The sequence below is a fragment of the Lytechinus pictus genome, chromosome 7 (assembly GCF_037042905.1).
Source record: "Lytechinus pictus isolate F3 Inbred chromosome 7, Lp3.0, whole genome shotgun sequence".
Classification (NCBI taxonomy): Eukaryota; Metazoa; Echinodermata; class Echinoidea; order Temnopleuroida; family Toxopneustidae; genus Lytechinus; species Lytechinus pictus.
Genome location: NC_087251.1, coordinates 23,088,983 through 23,107,589, shown reverse-complemented (window position 1 = coordinate 23,107,589; position 18,607 = coordinate 23,088,983). Strand labels below are relative to the sequence as shown.

General features: G+C 34.7%; 1 protein-coding gene across 2 annotated transcripts in view; it reads right to left on the bottom strand.

The window, feature by feature from the left end:
* The window catches only part of LOC129265376 (uncharacterized), a 34,229-nt gene that overhangs the window by 4,216 nt on the left and 11,406 nt on the right, over positions 1 to 18,607 (bottom strand). For both annotated transcript variants that reach the window (XM_064102250.1, XM_064102251.1), the window contains 11 exons: positions 14,445 to 14,672; positions 11,721 to 11,918; positions 9,762 to 9,965; positions 8,092 to 8,724; positions 7,370 to 7,603; positions 6,730 to 6,792; positions 4,854 to 5,111; positions 3,747 to 3,956; positions 3,294 to 3,443; positions 2,498 to 2,695; positions 197 to 415 (listed from right to left, as the gene is read on the bottom strand). In XM_064102250.1, the coding sequence (XP_063958320.1) occupies positions 197 to 415; positions 2,498 to 2,695; positions 3,294 to 3,443; positions 3,747 to 3,956; positions 4,854 to 5,111; positions 6,730 to 6,792; positions 7,370 to 7,603; positions 8,092 to 8,724; positions 9,762 to 9,965; positions 11,721 to 11,918; positions 14,445 to 14,672 (2,595 nt within the window). The remainder of the gene's footprint in view (positions 1 to 196; positions 416 to 2,497; positions 2,696 to 3,293; positions 3,444 to 3,746; positions 3,957 to 4,853; positions 5,112 to 6,729; positions 6,793 to 7,369; positions 7,604 to 8,091; positions 8,725 to 9,761; positions 9,966 to 11,720; positions 11,919 to 14,444; positions 14,673 to 18,607) is intronic.

Here is an 18,607-nt window from a genome sequence, read left to right as displayed (position 1 = left end):
TGAGCCAAACAACCCTTCCATTCACTTATGACTATACTTGATTTATGAACCAAAAATAGCAAAATATATTGTACCATCATAGTATTTTATCGCGTTAAAACAAAATATACAGTCCTTCATCTAATTCATACTCTTTTTTTGTTTTTCATTCACATTGCAGAAACAATAAGGCAGCATTCAAGCACCTAGGACATACCATCTCAGGAAGCTCTTGAGAAGGAGGGAGCATTGGACACATGTGTGAAGGAGCACAGATCCTATGCAACCCTCTCTTACAATGAGGACACATTGTACTGGATCGACTGCGCCTCCCAGCTTTCCGATTGGAACACACTGCACAGTCTTTCTTTTTTGTCTTCACATCACTCTTCAGGATTTTAACCACCTCTCCAGTGAAACGTCCACCTCTTGTTACCTTGAGAATGAGAATAATTGATGGTACAATGTAATGAATAGTTGAAGTCATCATTTTGTTGACATGAAACAACAAATTTGTGATCAGGGATACTGTTTCAGAGTTATTTTGTGATGCCCATCACAGAGAAAAGGCTTTATTTCCCCCATTGCTTTGTACTTACATCATGTGATTGTAGTAAAGGAATATTGTTTTGAAACCATTTTCTCCCATCTGATCAAAGAGTTAGTTATTATATTGAAAACACTTGTATATGCGTCAAACAATTGCAAAAGAGAACTCCTAATAAATAACAAAACAAAGACATCTCATGTACATACATACATCTAGGAAAACCACTCCCCCCCCCCTCCAAAAAAAGAAAAAGAAGAAAATTCATATATTGGGCTAAAATCTGCACAGATTTTATAACAAAAAAAAGTGGAGTGCCTCTGGCAGTCTCACCTGCATCACACGATTCAAAATAGCAGCAGTGCTGACTTTGAAAACTACTATAAAATAATTATTCACAAAAAACACCATTCATATAATGATACAATACTACGTACATTGACAATAAATGACATTGGACCTTTGACTTTGGTCATGTGACCTGAAACTCGCAAGAGATGTTCAATGATACTTGATTACTCGTATGTCCAAGTTTTATGAACTAGACCAATACACTTACAGAGTTATGATGGTAATTCAACAAATACTCCCAACATGGCCAAAGTTCATTGACCTTAAATGACCTTTGACCTTGGTCATGTGAACTGAAACTGGCACAGGATGTTCAGTGATACTTGATTACTCTTGTGTCCAAGTTTCATGAATCAGGTCTATAAACTTCTAAAGTTATGATGGTAATTCAACAGATACCCTCAATTTGGCCAAAGTTCATTGACCCTAAATGACCTTTAACCTTGATCATGTGACTCGAAACTCAGGTAGGATTTTCAGTAATACTTGATTAACCTTATGTCCAAGTTTCATGAACTAGGACTATATATTTTCTAAGTTATGACATTTCAAAAACTTAACCTTAGGTTAAGATTTTGATGTTGATTCCCCCAACATGGTCTAAGTTCATTGACCCTAAATGACCTTTGACCTAGGTCATTTGACCTGAAACTCGGGCAGGATGTTCAGTCATACTCGATTAACCTTATGGCCAAGTTTCAAGAACTAGGTCCATGTACTTTCTAAGTTATGCTGTCATTTCAAAAACTTAACCTTCGGTTAAGATTTGTCGTTGACGCCGCCGCAGCCGTCAGAAAAGCGGAGCCTATAGTCTCACTCTGCTATGCAGGTGAGACAATAAAAAATTAGAATATTCAATTTATAAATCATGATGTAAGATACCTACATTAAAAGAAAAAGAAGAATTGGAAATAAGGTGGGAAATGAAGATGCAAAAATGATTTTTTAAAATGCATATTATTATGATTACTTTGAATTAAATTAAAATCAGATAAGATATCAAATTCTTGAAGTAAACAATACATGCATACTAAATTTGACTGAGATCTTAAAGGTAGAAGGGATGAATCATCCAACTCAGTCTTTTGAGGAAAAAGTATCCAAGTTATTTTCAGGAATAAAAATGCCCCAATTATTTAGGAATGAAAATATCAATCTTTTTAAGGGTAAATTCACAACAACTCGCCTGTCTGATCTTTAATGCACTCTGTTACTCTGCCACTGGAACAGATATCAGTGTTCCTACAAAAATTTGAAAACAGAATTCTATGACTTTTCCATGACTAAATTGCTGCTTTTCATAACTTCCTGTGACGTCCCGGGAGTTATGTAGAATTTGGGATGTCACAAAACTGGGAAAAATGGACATTATGAACACCAATTATAATAGCAGAGTATGAGAGTTGCGAGACACGTCAAACTGGAAAGCTGCCATATCGGAAAGGTAAATGCAATTCCATGACTTTTCACAAATTTTCCAAATTCCCTGACTTTTCCCTGACTTTCCATGACCACAAATTTTTCCAGGATTTTCCATGACTGTGGGAACCCTGGATATTCATAAAACAATTTTTTTGGATACCAGATAGGAATCACATAATTCATTGAATTAATTCTTACCAGTGTGCTGCTTTTGGAAGCCTCCTTGACCTTGCAGAAATGGCGCCATTCACACCTAGGATGAACACTTTCTTTACATACACGGCAAGCCATCCTTGTTTTCTGGCCAGAAGGGCATACCGAACAGAATTTGTCTTGGCCTGTTTTAAGGAGTTTAGAATCCTTATTCCTCTCTTCTTTCCCAATTGGAGAATTAGCCTATTGCAAGAAAAACAAAAAATATTGATGCAGGTACAAGATCATGATTTAGCATTGATGTGAACAAACATATTTACCAATTAAATCGTCCTCCCCCAAGAAAAAAAAATCACCACGAACAATGGTGGCTTAGCATTAGAGGTATAATTAATTTACATTTACCTCGATACATACACTAAAAAAATCAGGGATATCAGTTTGCAGCAGTATATTCATTCACATCCATTTACAAAGCTCATTATTAGTGGTTGAAAATAGTACTACTGCAGCTGCTACTACTACTAGCACTACTAAAGATAATAATCATAACAATAACAACAGTACCGATGACGATGGCAACAATAACAACAAAAATAATTACTTTAGTACTATTATTATAAATTATCCAGGTTCCCTGTTCCGTTGTTTAAATTCAAAGTCTGGAGACTTATCCACTGCATTACAATAGTCTGGATCTGCTTCATCAAATTGTTTTCAAAACTATAAATAGCTTTCACTGACTTAAAATAAAATATTTGTATGTGGCTTTTACTGATTTATTGTGGGTTAAGAGCCGAGTTTTCATGTAGAAATATGTCCCCATCTCATTTCAACTTACATCAGTAAAGTTTAAATTCGATGTAGAAGGTGTCAAAAGATGCTGGTGATGAGGTTCATGGAATCCTGTCTCTATCACATCATCTACCTCACTGTCATTTGGAACACTCATTGACATAGGGCCGTTGGGTAAATTACCATATATTGCATCCTGCATGAAATGAAAATAATACAATCAAACATATATTTGCAATCTCTTATACCTCGGAATGGGATTTGATTTCAAATAAATTGACTTTCAAAAGATTAGGAAGGGTGATTTACAGTGATATGAAACTAATGAAAGTATTCTAAAGGGACAACAAATAATATGACACAGATAAAACATATGATAATGTGTCATACACGTTCTTAACTGGATCTTCCTTGCAATTACATTGATGAGTTCAATGATGTTTTGTCATAATAACAATCTTAAAAAGACCTAAATAAATGATCGTAATGGGAAACTCACAGGTACAATGCTCATTCCAGGACAGATGTGTTGGGAAAGGCATCGAAAGTGTAAACCTCTTCTGCAAACTGCACACTGAGTTCTTGATCTGTGTCTCTTCCCGTCCCGAATCTTTCCGGAACATACATCGCAAGATTTCCTCCCATCTTTGACCTCGTGACTCTCTATCCTAATCACCAATGGTCTCTCTCCAACAAATGTTCCCGTGTTCTGTGTAGTTTTTAAAACAAAATGTACACTCATCAGCTTTGATACAAGTCACACTGCTCATGATGCGACTTCACACATGCCAACTTAAAAAAAGGTATGAATTGGACCTCTTAATTCCTCTTTTTCAAGCAGAAAAACAAATTCACCTTTTCAAGAATAATCCATAGCTCAGTACAGTGGGTTCTCCTTAACTCCATTCTTGTCATTAGTCATAAGAAATCACTTATCAAGATTATTCTGTGAGTTCTCTATGTTCCTGCAGATGCAGACACTGAAATAAAGTTCAGTGGCATCGTACAGGGTGACAAACCTCAGAACTGCCAAGAGACTTCAAAGGAAATCTGTGGTGCTGTCTTTGTGTTTCCCTGAAAAGGGGGGGGGGGGAGAGTCATGATGTCCCTCCTCCCAATCTTAGAGTTGACACCTGACCTGCCAGTATTGACCCCAATGACCTTTGAACTTTGTCTAGGTTTCTGGAATTGTATTGTAATGGTTGGCAGCTCTGCACAACCCAATTACAGGGAGAATGCAGGTTTAATTTGTAAGGCAAGCATAAAAAACAAAATCCCCACTCAAATCCAGAATGATGAGTGTGTAACTGCAGTTGAGACTGGAAAGAACCTCAATATAACTACACAGCATACTGCATTTGCAAGAGCATGCAAATTCACAGGGTCTTACTCAATATTTTAGAGTGATTACATAGTTATAGAATGCACATATGGGCGAGTTGTGAATTGGTCAATAAAAAGGAACTGTTCTCAGTATCAAATTCCCTATCTTTAATCATAAGGAAATAACTGATAAAACTGCAAAAGAAGTAATACAGTATTGTAATTCTGAATGATCTCTATGAATTACTAGGTTATATCTAGGGAACCCCTGTAACAAAATTACCATGCTAGAATCGTGGGAGTCTGTGTTCTCCTTATCTCTGTGGCACTTGTGGCGATATAAGCACTTCTTGTGGACACCTTCTTTACAGATGTTGCACATGAGATGGGTAAACTTCTTGTTTCCGTCATGGTAGGCACACTCCTTGCAGTCTATCAATGTTTGTGGTACACACTTCACCAGTATTGGTGTTCCTTCTTGATTAGGTTCTTGTGAATAGCTTTCATTCGGTAGGCTGGCTTCTTCTGCCACGCCATCAGGCTGGAAGACCAGATAATCAAAAGAAACGGCATTGTAATACTTTATTTGCATGAATCTCGGTCTCTTTTCATATGTATGTTTTAACATCAAAATTAACATGGCTGTGAAAAATATAAGGAAATGCTAGGCTTTTGATTGGCTGATAGCAAATATGTCATAGAGATTTATTTTATCACAGGCCAAAACCATATCAACATAAGTTGATTGCACAAATAAAGAAAAAAAAAGCTAAATATTTGATCAAAATTGGATGAAAAACATGGTCATGGAATTTTGATGTTTCATTTGAACCATTTCACACCACCATGATACGTACATCGTTGGTGATCTACAAATGAGGGTTTGTTCATGACGCACATTCAATATCACTTTAGCTTTCCACTGATTCACAACAAGATACATGATGTTGATAATTTCACATTTACATGGAGTTTTCAAGCCAGGTTTTACATCACTGAAGAAGAATACAGTCCGACCTCTCTTATCCGACCTCCCCTTATCCAGATCTTTCTCTTAACCGCATGGACACTTGCCGAGATTTTTTTTCTTCAATCTAGTACGTGAGGAAATGAAATTTCAATCTGAACTAAAAATTCCTACCCAAACTCACATTGATTATACATTTTTCAATATAGCCTACCTACATGTACATCCACATTATTTTTTTATGAAAATATCTTACCCAAATCACTGGAAGAACTTGGACAGGATAATTTTCTAGTAAATCAGGGCACAGCGCAACCATTTTATCACATTCTCTTTTGTTTTCTGGGGAAAAAACAATATGTCTCGCAAGCGCCAGGCCTCGATACGGACAGCGCCATCTATCATGTTTGAGCCAACAGTAGTATAACAATGGCTGACTTTGCAAAGCTGCGATGCCCGCCAGGACGATCCAATTTTAAAACTTATTTTCATCTAGTCATTCTCTTTCTTTAGAGGTATGCTCGATGTATACCTCAATCATTTCAGCAGGTAAAATATCCAACAGTTATGGCTACCAATCGATTTCATTTCCCTAAAAATGCCTATACTTTGCACTGAAACAGCAGTGAATACTGTCTGTACGCCCACTACAATAGATTACGTGTAGCTAACATTGAAAAGGCAGCTGCATGTATTGCGTATTGCCTAATGGGTCTCCCAAATCCGGATAAATCCCTTATCCTGATTGGTGCAGGTCCCAACGTGTCAGGATAAGAGAGGTTGGACTGTAATTAAATATTTCAAGTTCACATACTGAAAGCCATAAGAAATATATCATAAATGCATATCATCCATGTTATATATAAATGTATCACTTTTTCTGAAAGCTAAGTTTATCTGGACATGCTATAACTTTTTCTTTATTCACATCTGGTTTTGATAACATTTTTAGTGCTATGCTTTTTGATGTCCTAAAAGTATTTGAATCAACTGTTTGGTTGGCTGCCTTGGTGTATAGAGATGACAATTTTTTTCAGATTTTTATAGGACTTATCTCCAAAAATGGCCAAGATAACCGGTATAAAAGTCTAAAAGTGATCAATATAAAAACAATTTGGAAATAACCAAAGTAAAACACATAAAAAATGAAGAAAACTATATTTCTCTTTTGTGTCTCAAGTTGGTACCTTACCTTGTTAATCCATGTATACACCGGTGTCTTCTTCACAGGAGATCTCTTGGTCGGAACATCATGCTAATATAGACAAATGATTTTTTTTAAAGAGTAAAATGACAAAGACTAAAACACTCATAATCCTGTTGGCATTTAAAGAAAATGATCATCTTGCATTTAAAAAATGGTCACATAAGTCGTTTATTTCTCAAAAAGTTCTACTTCTGAATTATGTTTCTATAGGAGCTCATATATGGAGTCTCTTTGTACATATATACTATACATTTGCAGGGTGAGTAAGAAAATGGACATTAAAACAATTGCTAATTATTTCATAAATAATTTATGAAAACCAAATTTTTTTATGTCATATGAATGTGTATTTCATCCCAAATGATAAGGACTATTTTTGTTTTTACACACTTGGATGAGCAAGGAGACATTATTAAAGGGACTCTGAAGGTCTGAAAGAAATGCCACACAAAAACAATACCCAATAATTTACTGATAAAACACTATTTCATATCATGTATAACAATTTGCATTCCATATATGATTAAAAGAAAATTAGCAACTGTTTAGGAATGAACATTCTTTATATGAATCACCAAATATCAAAAGAGAATTACATGCAATATCTGCGAATACAAGTGAGTACCTTTTGATGTCGTTTGCCAAGACCACAGGTATGGTACTGTTGACATCTCTGATGTAAACCTCTTTTACACAGATTACACATAGTGTAAGCCCTTTTGCGTCTTCCAAAACTGGCACGACTAGAGCACACAATGCAGTCCTTACGTCCATCTCTAATGCCATTTCCTGGAATCTTCACAAGAGAGGGCAATACCTCTCTTTCATCAATTTCCTCCTTTCTTTCCACATCTTCCTCCTTTTAATTCAATGAAAGGTAATGAAGTTCATTCACATGTTGTCTTATTCATCAAGTACATAATAGTTTTATTCAGTAACTAGCTAACAATATTGTAGTTTGGTGGATTTTTCTTCAAATCTCAGGGTATCATCTTTGTGGCTATCTGATATGCAATACTTATATTTGTTAAGATAAGTGTTAAAATGGCCCCACAGCTTTCAAACAAAACAAAAATACAAACAGATATCCTCAGGAAAAAAATCAGAATTTTACAAAGAACCAATAGATGAAAACTATTCAAATGCCAGTTCAATTTCCAAAAATCATGACACTTAAGAATAATTCACATTCTTGACCATTCATCAAAGCTCGAGAAAGGCTTCATTTATGTTGTTTTGCCTAATAGCAAAAACAAGCAACTTTAAATGACAGGGCTTTTGGTAGCATTTCTAATTTCAGCTAATATCTATCTATGAGCTAATGACGGGATCTTTAATCAAACTCACTTGTGAGATATGTCCTTGAGTTGGGTCTAAATCAGGAATGTTGGTTTCATCGAAATCAGATTCAATGTTTTCTACTTTCACTCTGGTGATAGATGTCTCAGGAGGAATATTCTGGACTTTCTGGTGAGTCTGTTTTTTAGTCTCGTGTGGCCTCAGCTGTAGTCGTGACAGTAAACCTTCTTGAGTTTGGAGATGTATGTGCGAATTGAGTTGTGTGTGAGAGTTAAGTTGTGTGTGAGAGTTGAGCTGTGTATGAGAGCCAAGTTGAGTATGAGAACTGAGATGTGCTCGAGAACTGAGTTGTGAATGAGAGTTGAGTAGTGTATGAGAGTTGAGTTGCGTAGGAGAATTGAGCTGTGTGTGAGGATTGACTTGTGTGTGAGGATTGAGTTGTGTGTGAGGATTGAGTTGTGTGTGAGGATTGAGTTGAATATGAAAGTTGAGTTGCATGTGAGAGTTGAGCTGTGTGGGAGCATTGAGTTGATGAGTTGCATTGGAGGTGGTCTTGTTCCGACTATACATAGGTGTATCATTTGATATAAGCACTTGACTACTTCTGTGATCTAATGTGTTTTCAGAATCAGAATCTGTCTTTCTCCTCTTTTGGTGGCTGCCTTCAAAGGTGCGGGGTTCCTACAGAACATGAAAAATACAGTTTTTAATTTTTCAACAATTCACAAGAAAATTCATAAAAAACAAGCAAATGAACACTTGAAATTCAAGTTCAATTCTAGAGCAAAAAGAGAATAAGAATAAAAGGAAGATAAAGATTAAAATTCTTGGCTTACCAAAATGGACCATATCAGTTAAGGTGTACCAGTAATTTTCTTAGTGAAGTATGCTTACTTTTCTTTTTACAATTCAATTGTTTCCAATATGGATTGTAAAGCAAATAGCCACCATTTTGATTTAGTGGATGACAAAAACTTTCACTTCCTCAGCATGCAGGCACAGGTTACTGCCTCGAAGCAAGTATTCATCCTAAAAAGACTGGGCTATTTTGATTCCTGGTTAAATGCTCTATTCTTAAATTAAATGCCCAAAATATTCCTTTGCTTTTCAAAGAAGTGGAAGTGAATTTTCTACAACCCTGAAATTTTTTGCATAATACTGTAAACTTTCTATTTAGATATATATTTTTTTTATCTACAAAGACTGGATTTCAAGCTTTAATTGAGGGGAATTAAAATGATTGAGAACCTGATCTAGCAACATTTACCAGCCAAAAGTATGAAAGCCCTCAGGACTGCCATTATGTACTTTATGGCCCGAATTCACAAAGGTGGTTTTTAAAACCATCGATTGAACCCATAGTTTATGCAGATTTCTTGTATGAATTACGCTTATTACCGCATCAATTAAAAAAATGTCCAATGCTGATGTGCGCTTTTGTCACAGTGCGCCAATTCGACGCCTGTTGCCATGGTCATCCACGCTATTTTATTCATGAGTCCACTCTTCAAACAGTAGACTCATTAATAAAATAGTGTACGAAACCATGGCAACAGGCATCAATTTGGTGCACTGTGACAAAAGCGCGCATGAGCATTGGACAATTTTTAATATACGCAGTAAATAAGCGTAATTTATAGAGGAAAAATGCATAAACCATGGGTTCAACCAATGGTTTTAAAAACAACCATTGTGAATTCGGGCCATTAAGTCCTTACCTTTTCAGGTACTTCTTCTCCTGTTTTGATCCAGGGACACAAGTGTCTATGCTCACATTTTCGATGAAGGCCTTTTTTGCAAAACTTGCATATAGTCCTGGACCTGTGTCGCTGACCCAATCTTCGTACTGAGCAGACAACACAATCTCTTCTTTTTCTGCTACCCCCTGTCAAAAGCACCACATTACTACCCCCAGCAGTGGACTGTAAGATACAAGAAAACAATATCACATTTAACCCTAAAAAGACTGGGGGGGGGGGCTGATTCAGCCCTCCCCTCGACATTTTTCGCGATAAATCTGTAATGCAAAAAGCTGGCGCCGCGCCGTTCCATAACTTTTTTCTTTCAAGTCTTGCGCAACTATTGAGACCAAATCTGCGACGCCCGGGTACGTGGTTCCGAAATTGCGCAACATTTTGTAAGTGCATGTTGACCCGAAATTGCTCAAAAACGCAAATTTGTGTACAAATCCAATGCAAATTGTGTTTTTAGCCAAAATTCATAAATGTATCATTATTTTCAATTTTACTAATCAAACTCAATTAATTTCATCTTGTTTATGGTCAAAATAAAGTAGCGGACGATTTCCATTGAAAAAACAATAAAAAACAAAAAGTCGAAAAACAAAGAAATACATAAGAAATTTAAAAAACAATAAAATGCATAAGTAAACAATTGTGATATTGAATTTTTTTTAAAGTACATTTGATCAGAATCCTTCAAAGAGTCTGTGAATAAAAAATTAGCAGTTTAGAGGCCTTATTTAGTTAACTAGAGCAAATCTTTGATTTTACGCATAAATTAGCATTATTAATGAATTATGAGATTTTTCGGAAAAATTTGATCCTACAGTCTTGGAGATTATGCCATTGGTAATGCACGTGCAAATTTTTGTCGCGATTGCGCGGTCGACGGCCGAGATCATAGGGGGGGGCTGAATCAGCCCCCCCCCCCCCAGTCTTCTTAGGCATCGAAATAGCCCAGTCTATTTAGGGTTAAGTGTCAGTGACTTTGATATATATTATAACATAATTCTAACACAATTCAAACATTTGACATCAAGAATGCATTTAACCTGCTTTATAAATATTTTGTGCACATGGGCATCCATTGATTTGTCAAAAAATAAGATTTCTTATTATGAACAAAAACATACCACATACTAAAAGAAAATAAAATTAACAGGTATGATGAGAGGCATAAATAAAAATCCAGAATGAATGCCAACTACCAAAATTCCTTTTTTTTAAAGGCTACAATACCCCACTGTACAATTAATTAAAAAAGGTACAAACTTGTGGTAAGTTATTAAATAATGGAATGGGTTGATGATCTAACCCTCTCTACTTGGAACTTAAAGGTAAAAGACAGTTGTTATAGCAAACAATTATTTCTTAAGAAAGTCTTTTAAATCAAGGTTAATTGTCAAAATATTACCATACATATAGACCTGGTACATTAATGTAAACTTATCTTTGTAAAATCATGAAATCTTAGCTCAAGATCGCTAATTCTGATGATCACTAACACAGAAAAGCATATGTGGGAAAGTGTATTAATATTGCTTTGAAAAAATACCCGACATTTGAGCGGATTCTTTGATTATTTTGCTAATTTCTCAGCAATTACGCACTTTCTTCCAGAGCTATTTGGCACATATTTCTTATTTATACATACAAACACTTAGATGGTAATTTCATTGGATTCTGTTCGAAGTCATTTTGAGATCGTTACCCCTACTGGTATTTATCTTTAAGTACAGTATGTCGGAACAGCTCATTTGGGTCTTGAATTTCTTTCCTTTTGTGTTCAATTTCTTTTTCTTTCTGCGAGAAGATCTAGGTGGGCATTCAAAGTTAGCTAAGAATAAATGAATTAAATCAAATTGACTGATAAAGTCAATGAAAATCGTAATTAGCCAATAAATCATCTTTTATCAAGCATTTATAAAAATTTACCTGAACTGGCTCTATCGACATGAGCTCGCAATTGTGATTAAATCTGCACTGCCAATGCAACCCTCTTTTACAGTAGTAACACACTGTTTGTGATCTACGCCTGACACGATCACCGCCAGCACCTCTATTGGAACACACACAGCAATCCTTCTGCAATTTGTACCTCTCCAATCGGAATGATTTCTTGGGCAGCAGTGCCTAGAGAAATATAAAATGAAATGGTAGAAAATAGACTGGTTGGTAATGATAGCAAACATTGGTGGTATTCTTATTAGTAAACCCTAGACTAAACAGGAATGCCATGTTTCATCTTCTTTTCAATATTCGTGGAAAAAGGCAATACTACAAATAATTCATTTAAATTTTCATTTACACCCAATTCTCTTCATTATCATTACATTGCAAAATTATTTTTTGACTCATTTCACTAGGATTAGGATAATCTGTACTTGTAAAGTGAATGGGTTAGCACACAATAAAACTGTGGTCTTTAAGTTAGCCTAGACATAATGTAGCTCTAATTAACCAACAAAGCTATGCAACGTGTCTCTTCAATTTTAACAAATATCTGAAGCTTGGTTAGCTACTACATGGATAATATTCTACAACTTGTCTGGCTTGAGTAGCATAAAGGATAAAGATGGGTTTAACTTGCACTCTCACATAAGACATTTCTAATTATAATTAGGGGATTCACCTGTATATGGGCAATTCCACAGGTTGATGGACATGAGCTTAAAAATTCAAATTCAATATTTTCTTGAATTTTTTAATACTTTAAGTCCTTCATGCTTGATAGTTTCAGGAACAAGAAATAAAAAGTTTATTTTCATATGTATACTTTGGAAAAAAATGGTCAAAGGTTGTGTCTTCCATTCTGTACCAAAATACAAGAAAAATAGTGAAAAATGAAATATGCCTTATTACCATTTTGTTATTGCAACAACGTACCACTTTATATATTTCTGAAGTTTAGAAGAGTCAAATTACCTAAAATACACAACAGCTTTTCAAGTAAATTTGTAGTACTCATTCAAAAATGAATATTGCAACCTGCTCAGGTGATGTAACGTGAGTAACCGAAAAAGCTGACTTTGTTTTCTGAGAGAAAAATTGTTCACAGTTAATTGGTGGGATTTTAAATTCTCTTCCTTCAAACAATCTTTGACACAGTGATGACTAACAAAATCATTAAAAAGTACAATTTTTTATAAAAATGATGAAGAAAAACTGTAACGTGAGTAACTTTGTAACGTGAGTAACCATCATGTAATGTGAGTAACCAGTAGAAATTATGCAGTTAGGTAACATTTTCTGTGGGATGTCAAGTTTTAAGTCTCATGGTGAGTTGTGAAGTTATTTTTGATTAATTAAAAGCAAAATGAGGGTACACCTCTTTGATGTGACTCTTTGTTCATCAAAATATCAGTGGTCATACAATCACACAAAAAATTGAATATTAGTAGAAGTATTCACAATGCGAGAGTGCATTAGTAAGACTTGGTTTCAATTAACCAAACTTTAAAGAGTGTTTGAACAACACATTGAATGTCCTTACCTGTAACCCTATCTAGGCTGGGGTATTTTGGGAGTTAATATGGCCCGGGGGGGGGGGGGGGGGTGGGGGGCCTCCTAGGCCCCCTTTGAGATCTCGGCCTTTGGCCGCACGATCACGTTGAAAATTTGCACGCAGGTTGTCTTGGACATAATCTACAATACTATCAGTAATTTATTTCATGCAAATTGGTATTAAGCAATTATGCTAATTTATGCATAATTAGTAAGCAAAATCATACTTTTCCCTCTTACTCCCTAATAAAGCTCCAATTGTTCCAATTTTTTGTATAAAATCTCTTTTTGATGTTCCTAGCAAATGAATTTTACACACATTATTGAATTCTTAATGACGTTTGTGTTGTTAACCATACATGGACAAAATGTAATGTGAGTAACCGTAACGTGAGTAACCATATTATCTGCACCCCAAGTAAAAACCATGTGTTCTTTATTTTTTTAATTATGTACAAAGTTTGTCTCCCTAATATACTTTTTTGAAATAGATATAATCAACTTTCATAAAAGCCTTGTATGAGGAGACTTTTCACTTATGTCGACTTTTCATTTTATGCATGTCCAAATCATGTAACGTGAGTAACCGACACATTCCAAAGATTTGCCAGGAGCATAATAAAATTTCCCAAGTTTTGTTTTTATACAAAGGATAGTCAGACTGTGTACTTTGTTGTGATAAAGAGATGTTTAGTTCCTATCAATAATAATGGAGTTACAGCTCCAAGTATGAGTCAAAATGTCTCCAAATGTAACGTGAGTAACCGTGGAATAGCCCATATGATTTGTGATTAGCAAGCACAAACACTCAATTAGTAGTGTAATTTTATTTCAACATCAAATAGTATCAAACTATTGAGTGCAATGGTTGTAATACTCTTTTAATTTTATACAATTCTAAATGAAAACCCTTCCTTGACTGGGCTTGTTGACTTAGTGGTATGAGCACTCTCCTCCTGAATGGAGAGTCATGGGTTCAAATCCCATCCTACTGACACAACAGAGTTAAAATGTGACCTCCTGGCTTCCAGGTACATTGTACATACTCAGCTTTATATGTATTTAGTTTGGAGAAGGGGCCCACTTGGAGAACAGCTTTATAAAGTGAATACCCTGGGTTAAAGAAATTCTCATCATCATTATCAGTATCCGTACCTGTGGCGGCTTTGGACGGTGTCCATATTTGGAATACTTCTTGTGTAAAAGCTGACTGAGTGTGGGGTGTTTGGTTTGAGTAAGGGCAGCGCAGTCATGGTCGGCCCGACACATCTCATGGAGATTATGGTCACACCCAACACACAAAGACATCTGACCGCCACCTTGATGACATTCAATGCATACTCTAGCGGGAGAATGTATCATGATGTTGTTTACATCATTATTCTAGAATACGAAGAAATGAAAAAGCAAGAATGCATTATGTACAGGGGGAACAAGTCTCCTCCCACCATCATTCTAATTGCAAGTTGCACGTACCAAAATAAATGCATTTAATTCAGAAATACATGTACACTTCCAAGAAAGATGATATTTACACTATAAAAGCTGGGCTTAAAAACCATTTCAGAAGTCATATGCTTTGTAGTCTATTTACAGTGTATTGTAACTTAACAAAATTTCTTTTCTGAAAAATAATGGAATAGTTCAACATCACCCATGCATTTAAAACTACATGTATGGGAAAATACTAATACTCTCAGTATAATAGAATACACATGATGGAACTCTAATATGTAAGCCAAGTATAATTTCAACGATACACACAACTATATTCAGAAAGGAAAGGGTGAATTATATTAAAGTGTACCATTAAAAATTATCACATACATGTATTTTGTCCATAATACTATTCTTTTTTAATCTTTCATTTGATCGACATTACAAACCAAAATCATCACGAAAACAAGAATATGGTAAACTGGGCACATTTATGTCATTTCTATACCTTTCTTTGAGCAATCAAGCCCATCATGCCTTGTCCATTCAGAGTTTTTTTTGGTTTCAATTAGACTAGTGACATTCAGACAATTTTAAGTAATGTAATAGAGTACTATTTAAGCAATGACATCACAAAACAAGTAGAATGCCCCTGGCAGTCTCGCATGCATTTATTGTAGCAATGTTGAATTGTGACATTGAAATATTATCAATCATTTTCCTTTCTTTATATTTATAACAGTATTAAAGCAAAGACAAAAAAAAGCCATGGTTTATCATTCCCTGTAGACAGGCCGCAATGCCCATCTTATTAGCTTAGATAGTCTTTGGCATCCTTTTAATTTTCTTAGTTTTTACTTAATTTTTATTTCTTTTTACATATAATCTGCGTTAAAGGCCTACCGTATAAAACAAAAGGTGCTGAGTTGTAGTGCATGCCAGGCTAAAAACAATGCCCCCCCCCAAAAAAAAAAAAAGACTGACCCTTTAAAAAATCTCTTCTTTTCTTTGCTTTATGCATGACTGATCAATGTATATAATAGATAACAGTCAGTTGATATTTTTATGAATAAATCATTTATCCATAATTAAAATTAAATTTTTTTAATTTCAAACATCATTCAGGGAAGCATTCAATAATTAAAAAATTAACTCTCCCTTTTTTTTTTTGCAGGAGTTTCTGCATTTTATTCATAAATCAATAATAAATTAACAAGTTCACATAATTGAATGAATACAATTTAAATGTGACAATTAAAGAGATACATTGTAAATAATACAGAAAAGACTGATAATTAAATCATACCTAAGCATGTGATATAGTTCGGTAAAATACAGGGGCCAGCTATTATAAGCACAAAGGTGCTTGAAGCAATAGCAGCCAGGAGAGGGGGCTACATGAAAACCATCATAAATCATATTTGATAAATTGATCGTCACGAAATATAAGATTTAAAAATATATATATATTGGTAGAAAAAATGGTAAAAAGAATTGCAAGTGTGTGCATGTGGGTGAGTGCAGGTGAATCAAATTAGGTATATTTAGATATAAGAAATTTTTTCAACGAAGCTTTAAACGAATAGAGAGATGTACATTGTTTAAGATCATGTGGCAATGCATTCCAAATATCTGGGCCATGGTGGCGTATCGTCTTATGAGCGAGTAATATTCTTGGGTTGGTTAAGTGAAGATCTGTTGAATGTCGTGTTGGATATTTGTGAATGTCTTTGTTGTAAACAAAAAAATTGCGAAATGGAATCGGGATAATATTGGATGAAAATTTAAACATAAATATGACGGTTTGATAAATGTTAATATCTTCAATTTTCAATGTCTTTAAGTTGTGAAATATTGGATCAGTATGTGCAATGAAATGTGAATGAGTACATATGCGGAGTGCTTTCTTTTGGAGACGGAAAATCGTTTCTATTTTTACCTTACTACTATACCCCCATACTAAGTTGCAGTAAGATAAGTGGGATAAAACGAACGAATTATAAAGCATAAATAATGATTTTTTGGAGAGATAATATTTTAATCTAAACAAAATTCCTATTCCTCTGGATGCCATCATGGAAATATTGTGAATGTGACTGTTCCAGGTTAAATTTGAGTCAATCCATACACCTAAAAATTTGGTTTCTTGTTTTTCAATGATAGGTATGTCATCTATGTATATATTAAGGAACATATGTTTAGTTTGAATGTGTTTAAAGTACATAAAATTTGTTTTGCTTAGATTTAGGGAGAGTTTATTAGCTTTAAACCATTTTGATAATTTCTTTAATTCTAATTTAAGTGTCGGGACGAGTATATTTAAGTCTTTGTGGGAATAGAAGACATTTGTATCGTCTGCAAATAAAACGTATGTTAATTCTCGAGATGCATTTACAATATCATTCATATAAATCAAAAATAGCAAGGGACCTAAAATCGATCCTTGTGGTACTCCACATTTCATGGTACAAATATTGGATGTTTTTGATTTGAAAGAAACATAATGGCGTCGATTACTTAAGTAATCTTTGAACCAATTGAAAACCATAGTTCTATCAAAATAATTTGGCAGGAATAGTTCGTACAGCATAATCATTATCTACAGTGAGTATGCATTAAGTGCAGAATTTTAATTTTCAAAAGTGACAGGATTCATTTTTAATGCCAAAATAACAGTAAATAATACAATTTCTTGCTTTACCTGTAAAAGTTTGCACCATGACATGACTGCATGTATACATGTATGTATTGTTAGTTTGTACAGCACACAAATACATTTATTTTGCTCATGAAAATTGGATTTTGATTTGTCAATAAAACGGAGAAAGGGGGAAAAATGAATTATATTGAGCAATTGAACTGTAAATATGACACATGTAATTGTCAGGACTCAGGAGGTACATGTACCTGTATTTACTGCAAGGGTGTCTATAGGCCTATCATATATCATATCAATGACTCTTTTGACTTGTGAAACAAGACATTTTTGCATTCAGTACATACATGGGCTCATTCCTGACTTCATGGACCAATTATTATTACACAGAAATTGATGAGCATCAGAATAGTTCAAAGGAATAATTTTGATTACCAAACTTAATTAGCATTTTGAGTCATAAAAGAAATGGTCTTAACTCAGCTCTGGACATTCCTATGTGTTTTAAGTTTTTGTGTAACAATATATAAAAAAATATTTGGAGAGAATTGTGATGCGATACCAGGATAATTATTCCGAGTCCCATCAAATTATTTGGCTCAGAACCATCCAGTTAAGAAGTTATAATAATGGGGGATTGCTTCACATATATGCATATGTGTAGTTTCTGGATTTATTTTTTCATTGTTGCAGTGAGTCAAAATATTATTTGTCTTCACAAGAGATTATAATGTACATACACTCAGAACAAAAGAAGATATGTTAGGAATAGACCACTTGATACGCTCCTTGCACATATACGAACGATGCCGATAGATATTCTTTCACATTTTCTTTTAATACTACCTGTATATTTCATGTACTAGTACATGTTCATGTATTGTAAATGGAAATGTTACAGTGATTGAATTCTTTGGATGCAGTATCATCAAAATACCCTAAACACAGACCTCAAGTAGATTTTTCAAAGCATAATCCAAAAGAAAAAGAAAATCAGATATGTCTTTAAACTGCAACCGGCACTATAAATTATCATTTGTACAGTGCACAAGGGAACGTATGGTTCGTGTTTTATGGGCCTTTCCTACATAAAGTGCTCACCGACTCTACAGCGCAGGCAGAATTTTTTTCATATTCAATTTCCTGGCACCCACAGGCTAAGTACAGGGGCCCCATTGCAGGGCCTCAGGGTAATAACAGGAAGTCATGTCAGACCTGATAATTA